Source organism: Trichomycterus rosablanca, chromosome 13, assembly GCF_030014385.1.
Source record: "Trichomycterus rosablanca isolate fTriRos1 chromosome 13, fTriRos1.hap1, whole genome shotgun sequence".
NCBI lineage: Eukaryota > Metazoa > Chordata > Actinopteri > Siluriformes > Trichomycteridae > Trichomycterus > Trichomycterus rosablanca.
The window spans coordinates 9,535,127-9,548,919 of record NC_086000.1 but is presented as its reverse complement, the minus strand read 5'-3'; the positions used below and the strand labels follow the sequence as shown (position 1 = coordinate 9,548,919).

General features: G+C 40.2%; 1 protein-coding gene across 1 annotated transcript in view; it reads right to left on the bottom strand.

Moving 5' to 3' along the window:
- mboat2a (membrane bound O-acyltransferase domain containing 2a) overlaps positions 1 to 13,793 on the bottom strand; it is a 110,637-nt gene that overhangs the window by 36,680 nt on the left and 60,164 nt on the right. Inside the window, exon 3 of the mRNA XM_063007095.1 lies at positions 1,093 to 1,170. Coding sequence (XP_062863165.1) covers positions 1,093 to 1,170 — 78 coding nt within the window. The remainder of the gene's footprint in view (positions 1 to 1,092; positions 1,171 to 13,793) is intronic.

The following is a 13,793-nucleotide window of genomic DNA, read 5'->3' as shown; positions in this document are numbered from 1 at the left end:
CCAGTGTATTGGTACTCTGACTCACTATGTAGTATGCATTAGGACACTAAGAAGGACAAGAAAGAAGGACACTAAGCAAACTTCACTCCATCATGGACAATGTGAACCACCCCCTGCACACTGTTGTTATAAAACAGAGGAGTATGTTCAGTGACAGACTGCTGTCACTGAGCTGCTCCACGGACAGATTAAAAAGATCATTCGTCCCCAGAGCCATTAGGCTCTATAACTCCAGCATTCGTGGACAAAGGTGATCACTAAGGACTGAGCGTATATACATGTATATATGTGTACTTAAGTATATTCATACACATGCATATGTATGCTAATGTACATATAGTTATGGCTATATTGGCCCAATCCAATGTGCAATACTTGTTACTCATCACTTTAAATTTAATATTTAATCTATATTTAATCTAGACCGTGTACTGTATACTTGGAACCGCACCTTCCTGCACTTTTAATTCCATTCGGTTATGTTATTTTGTTTATTACACTCAATCCATTCTCATCATTAATAACTGCTCTGTAGCTATGCGATATATGTAAAACTCAGGTTACATTCAATCTGTCAAAAGTGTTTGTACTTTCTAGAATTATATTGTTGTAATTTGTTTTCTTTATAGTGTGTATTTGATTTGATTTAATGTACAATGCTACTGGGACTCTAATTTCCTTCGGGATCAATAAAGTATCCATCCATCCATCCATCCATCCATCCATCCATCCATCTATCTATCTATCTATTATGCAATCAGAAAATGCCTTTAGCCCTTAGCAATCAAGCATACAGGTAAACAAATTGCAATTTTACTATCGAAGTTTTGAATCATGTAATCATGAATCATTGTGTCTCAAGGACACAATTGGCCATGTCTGAGGGAGGGAAAGTTGGATGGGGTTTATTCCGAGCATAGCTTTAGTTTTCATATGAGATACACATGTGTCATCTGGGCACTGATTACACCAGATTGAAAGCAAAAAGGCTGGAATTGGGTATCAAGGTTTTAGGATTTGTACCACTATACCAGTATTAAAATATTTAGCCGTCCAGCTGTAGTATGGATTGTGACTTGAGGGCGTTCTTACCTGTGCATGTGCTCCACTCCAGTGAAAATCATGATGCCGTACGTGAGTCCACTCTGAACCAGGAAGTGTAAGGCATACCTGTAATCAAACACATGGAGACAAAATGCTGAGGTATTTTCCCTCAATCAAATGATCTATTGTGATTCCACCTCTATCGCAACGCTATCGTGCTGGCCAAGGAGAATTGCAGCCTTGCACTTACCCCTTGGTGTACAGAGAGTCTCCTCTCATGCCAATCACATTTGCCATTGAGGAGAAACCCTGGCCAGCCTTCCCTCCCTCAGATACAGCCAAGAATCAGAATTTATTGGCCAAGTATGCTCACACATACAAGGAATCTGACATTGGTTATACAGATGCTAGCGGTGCACGAAAAATACAATAAGGACAGTCTTATACACACACACATATACTCTCTCTCTAACTAATGTGCTAATGAAGAGTTTTAAAACCAGGAGTCCATCAAGGAAACCCTTGTAACAGAATTAGCCAAAAAAAATGGGTCAAAATGAAACCACAATACTGCAAATTGCAGTATACAGCAAAAAGGTCCTGGGTTCAGACTAGGGCTGTCGCGGTGAAAGAATTTCCCCTTTCGGTATTTAGCGTGGATTAACACTGCAGTATGCGGTATTACTGCCAATTTTTTTGTTTTTGAAAATGACTTAATTTATCTGGATATTAGAGCTATATAAACAAGCTTTATTGTTAGGCTATAATTCGGTATATTACTGCTTTTTAATGACAAAGATGAGACAGATTTAAGACAAATCAAATGCGTGTTTATTGTTAAATACAGAACAGAGCAGGGCAAGGATGCGCAATAAGAATGCACGGCTTTTCTCTATTAAAAAAGGTTTAAATTTAGCTTCTAGCCTAGGCTAGATATACACTGTGAAACGAAAAAAAGCAAACTGTTTAGGCTAAATATTTTAAATGCACATCTAATCAAAATATGGTAAAAAAAATTTCATTTAGAATAAAGAATAACATTTATAAGACCTTAAACCTGCGTTATCATGTCCTTGTTGCGCGCTAGAAAAACCAACATGTTCACCTTATGTGGTTTCAGAGAGGATCTGAGTGGGGTAGCGATGTTCCCCGCGGCACTAAAAACTCTCTCTGATGGTGTGCTCGTTACACAAATACACATGTATACTTGCATGCGACTTTAGAGAGCAGAGGAAATCTAGCCTGGTTGTCGCGCATTCAAAATGCACTGAAATTAGCCACTATTAACATAACAATATATACTACATTTTAAGTTATTATTCATTTCAATACATTTTTATTCAACGAAAAAATACATTGAAATCATTCCAGCAAGCCAGCAAGAGAATATCTGCAGGCTGCAATGTCATATTAACTTTAATATCATTAAGTGTTTTAGTACGCAAGTATTTTAAGTATTTTATTGAGTGTGAACTCAATTTGATCATTAATAAACTTGCCTATAATGAATGTTGCCATTGTTTCCATCTTAAAACACAAAGCCTGACACTCAGCAGCAACGCATGCGAACAGGTGGCGGGTAAATGACACTCTTAGCTCATTTTCATTATGAATTTATTTAACATTTATTACGCCCGAATGAAAGCGTAAAACAAGATGGACCCTGCAACAACAACAACAAAAAAAAAAAAAAAAAAACGTGAACATCGCGGTTGTGACGGTTGCTTGGCATGCCCTGCGGTTGGCTGGTCTATACCGTGGTATTGCAAAATTGCGGTAGAACAGCCCTAGTTCAGACATATGCAGTCAAGTTAATTGTCCTAAGTGTGAATGTGTGTGTGTGTGTGTGTGTGTGTGTGTCCTGTGATGGACTGGTAACTTTCACCCAGTGTATTGTACCCACCGCGGCCTTAATTAAAGTAAAACAGTAATAAACCAGACAATGAATGAATAAATGTATATTAAATATAAGTGATTATTTAAGTGCTTGTCTGTTTTTCTCTTACTGAATGCAAATTTGTATATGAAGGGTTTGTACACGTTTGTACAAGCCGAGTCGTGTTAATAAACAGCTTGTGATTAATAGAGAAATTATCCATTGCACCACAACATCCACCACCAGAACATTTCACCATACAATATGAAGCTAAAGCTAAGAGGTCATTTTCATTACTACAGATACTGTCATTTCAAATGACGTAACTTAATCATGTTTATCACCAAGTAAAAAAAATTGCATGATGACACAGACACAAGAATGTCATTTTGTTCTTATGGCCAGAAGCTTAAAAAACAGTTTAGCATGTTTAACCTATGAGAGTTCTCACATATTTGCTTTGGCAAACCTGTTACAACAGATTGCTGCAATGCTTTAACAAGTTTCACTCCAGGCTGACGTGCCTGTTAAACTTTGAGAAAGTATTCATGGTTGAAAGCTGAATACATTCTTCTAACACACTGCCTGGCCAAAAAAAAAGTCACACACTCTAATATTTGGTTGGACCGCCTTTAGCTTTGATTACAGCACGTATTCGCTGTGGTATCGTTTCCACAAGCTTCTGCAATGTCACAACATTTATTTCTTTCCAGAGTTGCATTAATTTTTCCCCAAGATCTTGTATTGATGATGGGAGATTTGGACCACTGCGCAAAGTCTTCTCCAGCACATCCCAAAGATTCTCAATGGGGTTCAGGTCTGGACTCTGTGTTTAATTTATCTTTACCACCAAAGACAGCTGCTTTACAAATGCAAGATCAAATCCACTACTGAAATCTAGTATAAAAGTGCTGTACATCTGTATGCAGAAGTATAAAAAATACAGAAAAGTATCCTCCATCACTTGTGGATGGTGCATTTAATATTTGGTGTAGTTTGGGTATTAGAACATTTAAGGACCTATACTGTATATTGATGGTTCATTTGCAACAATTAGCTCAAAAGTTTGTATTGCCTCAGCAACATTTTTTTTAGATATTTACAAATTCTGAGTTTTGCCAAAAGTACATTCCCTCAGTTTCCTCAACTACCAGAGGGGACAGAGTTGGACATATTTATTAAGCCCTTACCCTCAATAAGGGGTCAGATCTCACATATTTACGAACAGATTCAGACTCTGCGTTTAGCCTTTCTTACGAGTATTAAGTCACGCTGGGAGTCTTATTTGGGGGAGGAAATCTCAGAAGAGCTGTGGAGTATGGCACTGAAAAAGGTTCATAAATCGTCCATCTGTGCTAAACATGGCCTTATTCAATGTAAAATAATTCACAGATTTCACTTAACTAGAGTTAAACTCTCTCATATACATAAGAATATAGACCCCATATGTGACAGATGCAGACAAGCCCCAGCTGACCATGTTCACACATTCTGGTCCTGCCCCTCTCTATTCCCGTTTTGGTCGGAGATCTTTAAATCTTTATCAAAGATGATGAAAAAACCTCTTGAGTCCAATGCTCTTACAGCTTTGTTTGGGGTACCTCCTATATCATCATCATGTTTCATCTACAGAGGCCGATTTAATATCTTTTGTCACTCTCCTTGCCAGGAGATTGTTATTGCTCAAGTGGAAATCACCTATACCTCCTTCACATACTATGTGGATTAGAGAGATTGTTTATGTAATGAAGCTGGAAAAAATTAGGCATCTTAGGAATGGCTCAGTAAGCAAATTTTACAAAGTTTGGGACCCTTTCTTAGACCATATTAGAAATATATCTACATTAGACTGTCCTTAATCAGCTGAGCTGGTTGTTCACTCGGTTTTAGGCACAGCTTTAGGCAAACATCAGCCAGCTGCAGACTGCAGGGAAACTTTCTCTTTCGTTATAACTGGAAAATTGTTACTTCTGTGTTCAAGGGTCATCTTTGAGAACTGCTAGCAAACTATTGACTCAAAAGTGTGGTAAAGTTACAACTGTACAAAGCCAATTTCCAAAAAATAAGTTGGGACATTTTGTAAAATGCAGGAAAAACAAGAATCTAATTTGTTAAGAGTACACAAAATGACTTTTAATGTGTTGTTGCTGGCCATTTTTTTTATTTTTAAATTTGATGCCTGCAGTACACTCAAAAATTGGGACGGGGCAAAATAAGACCACAATAAGCAGATGAATTGGCAACAGGTGAGGGTTAAAAGTAGTTTAATTAGTATCCTTAGTAACATTAAAACCACCTCCTTGTTTCTACACACATTGTCCATGTTATCAGCTCCACTTACCATATAGAAGCACTTTGTAGTTCCACAATTACAGACTGTAGTCCATCAGTTTCTCTGCATGCTTTGTTAGCCCGTTTTCATGCTGTTCTTCAATGGTCAAGGCTCTCCCAGGACCACCACAGAGGAGGTATTATTTAGGAAGTGGATCATTCTTAGCACTGCAGTGACTCTGACATGGTGGTGGTGTGTTAGTGTGTTGTGCTGGTATGAATGGATGGAGTTTTTAAACACCTCACTGTCACTGCTGGACTGAGAATAGTCCACCAACCAAAAATATATCCAGCCAACACTCCTGTGAGCACTGATGAAGATCTAGAAAATAACCAACTCAAACAGCAGCAATAGATGAGCGATCGTCTCTGACTTTACATCTACAAGGTGGACCAACTAGGTAGGAGTGTCTAATAGAGTGGACAGTGAGTGGACACGGTATTTAAAAACTCCAGCAGTGCTGCTGTGTCTGATCCACTCATACCAGCACAACACACACTAACACACCACCACCATGTCATTGTCACTGCAGTGCTGAGAATGATCCACCACCTAAATAATACCTGCTCTGTAGTGGTCCTGTGGGGGTCCTGACCATTGAAGAACAAGGCGAAAGCAGGTTTAAAAAGTATGTAGAGAAGCAGATGGACTACAGTCAGTAATTGTGGAACTACAAAGTGCTTCTATATGGTAAGTGGAGCTGATAAAATGGACAGTGAGTGTAGAAACAAGTGATCAGTGTAACTTCCAAAAGACCCAAATTGCTTAATGTGTTGCAATTCTAAATTTGTTCATGCTGACAAAATACATTAAGTTACTAAGTTAGTGAAAAAACGGGAATCTTTTTTTTACACTTTAATCCATTAAATAGAAGGTCAAAGATTCTTGTTTTTGCGTTTGCATTTTACAAAATGTTCCAACTTTTACAGAAATAGATTTTGTACTAGTTGAGTCCCAGTAGTATAAAATGTTTTCCCCTTGGCCACAAGCAACCACAGGTTTTAGTCATTTGATGTTCTTGTGACTTGATCTTTGATGTTACACAAACAGCTGACTTTCTTGGTGTTTTGATGGAGTTTGTTATTACAGCTTTAGCTCCACATTACACAATAAACTGGCGTTTAGAGGCACACAGAGGAGAACAGTCCTTAATCTCATATCTGCTCATGAACAACCCAATGATTTAGACTACCACCTAGACTAGGGCTGGGTCGATATATAATACAAATATCGATATATTCGATATTACCTATGTTGAAAATAACCATATTCACCTGCTCAGGTGGCGCAGCGGTAAAAACACACGCTGCAACCAGAGCTGGATTCTGAGTACCTCATATCGAATCCAGCTCTGCCTTACCGGTTCGAGGCTGAGCGGCTGTATGAGCAACGATTGGCCGGTTGCTCAGTTGGGGGTGGGACAAAGAACCGGATGTGGGTCTCTCTCTGTCAGAATGCGATTACAACCTCTGCTGGCTGATTAGAGGCGCCTGCACAGAGATGAGGAAAGATGCCCTTAGGGTGCGTCTCTCTGCATGCAACGCTAGGTGGCGCCACACTCATCAATGTGTGGGTGGCAAAAATGCATCCGGCTGCTGCCCATGTTTCGGAGGGGATATGGGTTAGCTTCGATCTCCTCTGTCAGGGCAGAGTTCGGCATAGACAGAGAGGAAGCACGATGCGAATTGAACAATTGTATGCGCTAAAGGGGGAGAAAAAGGGAGGGAAATGTTTTTTTTAATTTAAAAAATAAAATCAATAAAAAAAATTTAAAATAAAATAAAATGACCATATTCGAAATATCAAGTATGCGTAGAATACACAAGTTACCTTTTGAGAACATTTAAAACAGAGCACATGAGCATATGAGCAGGTGGGCATGTGCATGCACACACATGCAAACTGAATCACTGAGTAAAGAGTCAGAAACGACTCTTTTCAAACAAGTTATTCAGTGGAATCGAATCAGGGTGCTGTGCTCTTATCTATGGTAAAGATTCATTCGTTTTGCTCACTCTATTTCATTATGATGTTGTGCGTAAACAACTCCATGAATCACTTCATTTGTTAAAGAGATTCAGAGGTCAGGCCTTGAAAAACAGCTGTATAAACCAATCAGAGCTTCCGAATTTAGATTCTGGGCGGAATTTCAATCTCCCCCCCCCAAAGCCCGCCCCCCAATCTTGTTGTGTCCAATTACCCTGATTGCGTCCTCTATACTGATTCGACCATTCACCGCCGACTGAGGACGCCTCTCAACTGACATACGCCCCCTCCGGCACGTACAGACAGTACAGACTGCATTTTTCACCTGCACGAGTCGAGATCATACATTTGACGGGCACTGTGCATGGAGGGCCACACCCCATCAGCATTATTCCTCAGCCCTTTGCAGGCACCATCAGTCAGCCAGCAGGGGCCGCAGTCGCTGCAGTTATGAGGACCTATGATCCGACTTTCTTACCCTCTAACCCTGAACAACAGCCAATCGTTGTTCATACTGCCACCCAGCCTAGTCGGAAAGGCAGAGCTGAGATACGATACGATGTATTCGAAACCCCAACTCTGGTGCGCTAGCGTACTTTACGGCTGCGCCACCTGAGCGGCTCAATCTCTTTCTTTATTGGTTGTTGTGTAAGTGACAGCTCAGTGAACGAATGACCAGTTTCAGCTTTTTACCGCGAAAGCTAAGGGAATAAATTATCTAAGATAGTTTTCGTTAGTTAGGTGGACAAACACAGTTGGACGTGGATTTTTATATTCTGGAAATATTCAGAAAACGTACAAGATTGCCGCCAAGAAGAAAAACAAGTGGATTATATCCCTAATGGAACAACACATGGATATAGATTTGGTCTAAATTTAAAGAAGAGAAGCTCAGGTAAGCAGCAATTATGATTTTATGCTGCTGTGTGGTTGATCTGGATCGCGGTGCAGCTGTTAAATGTGCGCTTTCATTTTGCAATGACAGCAAAGCACTATCAAATATTGAACTTTTTTGGGATTTCCTTGATGCTCGTATATTTGAAGTAAAACGGACAGCATAAATGTGATTGTGAGATTCTGCTGGTTTGTTTGATATAAATATTGTCAATATTAATACAAATACAGCCTGTAATAATACAAAAAAAACACAGTAATCAGTCAGAATGTATTTTGTGTTTTAAGATAACTTGTATACAAAATGAGCTAAAATACGGGCAGTGGCCGTATCATATTGCATGTCGCCACTTTTCAAAAGCATATCGAGATAAGAGATTAGACAAGAAATTCCTTTTATATTTCAGCACTGCAAATATCAAACCACGTTCCATCCGTCTCAGTCAGATAAACTGCTGTTTACTTATCACCTGTGGGGAATTCTGGCTGGGAAGTGATGCAAAATTTGCAAAACATGGACACGACGAGAATACAGCCTTAATCTACATCTAAATCTCTGCACCTACGATGGTTTAGAGCAAATGTAGACAGTTAAGTAGATGTTGTATATCTATGCTCAGCTAGTGTAAGTTCATGATTAACACTAGATTTATTTAACACCCTCTTGAGGAAAATAAAACAATTTACTTCACATGAAGTAATATGGATTGGATATGAATATCTAATTAGGTAATTAGCAAGATACCTGTCAATAAGACATGCTGGCATTCATATGTGCTGTGTCTCAAACCACATACTACATTGCTATATAATACAGTAATGACTAGGGATGTCCCGATCTGATCTCAAAGATCGGAATCGGGGCCGATCAAGGCATTTTTTAACTGATCGGTATCGGCTTTACTAAAGCCGATCCTAAGCCGATCCTTTGTTTTACGTCAGCATGTCCGCTGTGTGGAAATACTTTAAATTGGAAAGTGAAACAAGTCCAACAGTGAAGTGTAATGTCTGCAATGCGAGCGTTTCATGAGGCGGTAGGAGCAGAGCTGCGTTCATTACTATAGAATTGTACTATTTATATGGTGTGTGAGTCAAGGATCACTCCGGTTTACAAAACAATATCTTTTAATCCGAGTATGAAAACTTCAGGATCATAACATACAGCTTTTACCAGTTTACGTGTTACAAGACTGAACGACATCTCAGTATCAAGCACTCTGATTGGCTTAGTTATGTAACCGAGCGTCGTAGTGATGCACTCGCTTAATAAAGAAATAAATACACGGTATATTCACAAATTGTCGGGAGCAGAACACTTTATTAACTTCTTCTGTTACGGTACCGCATAGCGGACAGCTAGAGTCATCGCGTTAGCCAAGCACGCTATTCCATGCACTATGGAAGCCCCAAAGGGTCAAAACACACTTCGCGTAGAAACGTCCATCAAACCATTGTCCCAATACAACCACAGAAAAGTTACAGTTACAACACGCATACGCATAAGTACGGTGGCTCATAAGAAACAAACCAGATATCATTTAACCAAACGATCTACAATTACTACCAATTTGATACGGCACCTAAAAAATAAACACTCAGTCGAATACAGCGAGTTTATTATTATATGATGAGAAGAGGAACCGGCTGTCCGCTAACACGACAGAGATGCTGATTTTCCTCAAAAAGAACCATCACTTCATTTTGAGTGTTCTAGTTTTACTACCACAATGCTGCACTAAGTTTGTTTACTTTTATTTTGTAAAAATAAAAGAACATTAAGCAATAGCTTGGATGCAGGCAATTTTTTTCCTGCAGCACTGCAGAGCTATTCAGTTGTTAAACATATACATTGGATTAATTTGAATAACTGTAATGTACTTGAAGTGTGCACTGTGTGAACAGTATTACCTAGTTCTTATCTAGACAATATCTAGAAAATACAAGTATCGGTTTGAGACTCGGTATCGGATCGGGATCGGGATCGGAAAAGAGCGCTATATGTGCAGGGATGCACATAAGTGGTGCGCAGGTGCACATGGGTGCTCAAAATGAACGATGCGCAGCATGCATTACAACAAGAAGCGCGTTTGCGTACCAAAAGACGAAGTTGTTTTCAGTTTGCACGGACGGAGCTGCAGTCAACGTTGTGGTTTACAACGGAGTAGTTCCCATATTGAGTCAAATGGTTGCGATCGGGGATTCCCTTGTGCATATTTTGTGTACCGCCCACACCCTGGAAAACTGCGCCAAGTCAGCTGATCGCATGGTTCCATACTGTGTGACATGTACTCGCTCCGAGAATGGCATTGCCTTTGTCAAACTAGAGAAATTTCACAACATTAGATCAGACATCCCAAGTTGCAACCCCCCCCCCCCCCCCCAACTGAGCTGCTAAGCTAACTGTTCGCGTCACAAACACATTAATGTGTACTACATAGTGCACTAGATATTGTGAAAGATAATAGATTTATGTTCCCTACATAGTGCACTAGATTGTATATTAGAAAAGAATTTATGTTCCCTACATAGTGCACTAAACAGTAAATTAGACAACTGATTTATGTTCCCTACACACTGCACTAGATTGTATATCAGATAACGGATTTAATACGCGATGAGGAATAAAGTCTGTGTCGCCTGCGTGCGCGTGTGTGTGCGCTCTTGGCCGCTCGTTAGATGGTCTGCGTGGAGGCAAGAGACTCTGTTGAAAATATGGAGGCTACTACCTGCCATTCAGATTCAAGTGGCTGCAAGTGATGACAGTGACTTAAAACATATTGCCACAGAGCAGTCAGGAGGGAAGTGATGATGAGCACTTGTAGGATATTATACAAGGTGAGCACCAAGCAACAACCTCAGGTGCTCCTTTGAGTACCAGACCAAAAATGTTATGTGCACCCCTGGCTATATGAAGTCCTTTCTGCCCACAGCTGTGGCAACCTATAATAACTCTCACGGGTGCAAGAGAAGAACGCAGAACCTATAACACCCACGAAAGACAATTAAACTTTCAATTTGCACATGGTACTGTTTTATTTGCACAGTTTTAAATTGCACAACGTACGTAACTGCACCTTAAGGCTTCCCCCTTTCTTTACTTTTTAGGGGTTTTTTTGTTTCTTTTTGAGATCATTGACAAGCTCCTCCCGTGTAATTCTGGACTGACCTCACCTTTCTCAGAATCATTCTTACCCCACCAGGTGAGATCTTGCATGGAGCTCCAGAGCGAGGGTGATTGACTGTGATCTTGTATTTCTTCCATTTTCGAATGATCGCACCAACAGTGGTCTCTTTCTCACCAAGCTTCTTGCTGATGGTCTTGTAACCCATTCCAGCCTTGTGCAGGTCTACAATCTTGTCCCTGATGTCCTTTGATAGCTCTTTGGTCTTGCCCATGGTGGTCGAGAGATTTGAATGGAAGAAACTGATTCTGTGACAGGAGTCTTTTATACAGGGACAGGACTAATTTGTGTGCCTGTTGTGCACATAACCGGTCTGTGGGGGTCAGAATTCTTGCTGGTTGGTAGGGGATCAAATATTTATTTCTCTTAATTAAATACAAATTAATTTATAACTTTTATTTAATGTTTTTTTTTCTGGATTTTTTGTTGATACTCTGTCTCTCTCTGTTAAAATAAACCTTCCATAAAAATTATAGACTGTTCAAGTCTTTGTAAGGGGGTAAACTTACAAAATCAGCAGGGGATCAAATACTTATTTTCCCCACTGTATATATATATATATTTCGATTTTATATCTTGTATTTACATTTCTGTCTTAATTTTCTGATTCTTTCATTCACCTCATTGTAATGTCATTGTGTGATGTTTGTAATAAATGTAATTGCTGCTGCGACACCACAATTTCCCTTCAGGGATAAATAAAGTGCTCAATCAATCAATCAATCAATCAATATCTGGATCAGCTTTGTGTATGGAGAGAAACACCCTGATCCCATTATCCCCGTCTCTATGCAGACGCCATCAATCAGCCAGCAGAGGTCATAATTGTACCAGTTGTGAGGAAACCCCCTCCGGCACCCTCCCTGTGAACGAGCCAATTATTGTGTAGGCGCCCAGTTCAAGAGCGCCCTCTGTGTCATTGATCTCCTGTACACACTTTGTAAAGATTTTTCCAGCCGTTAAATCTTCCAGCACTTCATGGTCCAGCTCTCATTCCAACCGAACGACTTCCGGCTGTTTTGTTGTGTCACATCATGGCAGGTGTGATCCCAATATTACATCTGTGATCATATTACATCTACTACTTCACTCCTCGTTCAGCTCCGGGAGTTCCCCTCTCCTCTCGACTATTTAATTCAGCATGCTTGTTAAGTGACTCAGTGCCACAGATTGACAAATCTCACAGATGGAGGCAGACCGTGGGCTTCAGAAATGATAAGCATTCCCTGGCTCCCGGCCTCCCCTTACACTATTTCAGCCTGCAGAGTTGGATGTGAACTTGCTGCAAGGCCTCAGGAGAAACCTGAACATCATTACTGGTACTGAAGAAAGTACAGCCTGGAGAAAGAGGGACCAGTTTCGAACTTTGCCAAGCTTTATTACTGGAATGGACGCGCAAACACTCCATGTGTCAAAGCAATAATAAAATCTATGTGACCTACATCCACCACAGAGGGAGAAAAAGAGGACGGATTAATGGTTGACGTGCTTGAGTGGTGCAGAGTGAATTGAGCAACAATAATAAAAAGCTTTCATTAAAAAGCTTAATGGCACAGAGCTTTGTTTCCACCTAAAGCTTTAGCTCTGTAGAGAAATGATGCTCTGATAGTGATGATACTTTGTTAAATAGCATTAGCGAGAACCTTCCAGTACCAATCCACAGTATACGTACCAATGGTACTGTGTTCTGGTTTGGTATGGTACTAATATGCATAGTATATTATTAAAAACTACATGTTTACAGTAAAATACGCTAGCACACCAGAGCTGGGATTTCGAATACATCATATCGAATCTCATCTCTGCTATCCGGCTGGGCTGAGTGGCCACATGAACAACGATTGGCTGTTGTTCACAGGGTGGGACAAGCTGGACCAGAGTTCCTCATAACTGGTGCAATTATGACCTCTGCTGGCTGATTGATGGCGCCTGCATGAGTCGAGGAATAAAGCTGATCAGGGTGTGGCTCTCCGAGCACAAAGCTGATCCGCATATGCAGGTGATCCTTCGTGCAGGTGAAAAGAGGCAGTCGGTACTGCACACATGTCGGAGGGGGCGTGTGTCAGTTGCGAAGCTCCTCAGTCACCAGTGGAGGGTTGTATCGGTAGAGGTGAAGCGTAACGCAATCAGGGTAATTGGATACGACTAGATTAGAGGCGAAAATTAGAGGCGAAAAAACTATATGTTTAAACTTATGTGGACACAATTACTGAGTTCAGATACGATCAATTATATTCTGCCAAATTTGCGGCAACGTTTTGTTTAACTTATTCCCCGTTTCAAGGGTAACTGTCCAACAACCTGATTGTCAGGTGTCCACATACTTTTGGCCATTTAATGTAGTTATACAGTACATACTTACAGTCTTATGTTAATGTTTAGACACATCTGGAATAAAATAAATGTGAGTGCTCATTTAATAAGATTATTTTGGCATGTTTTGGCAAACTGTTGGTTCTACCCCATCATAAAGGTTCTC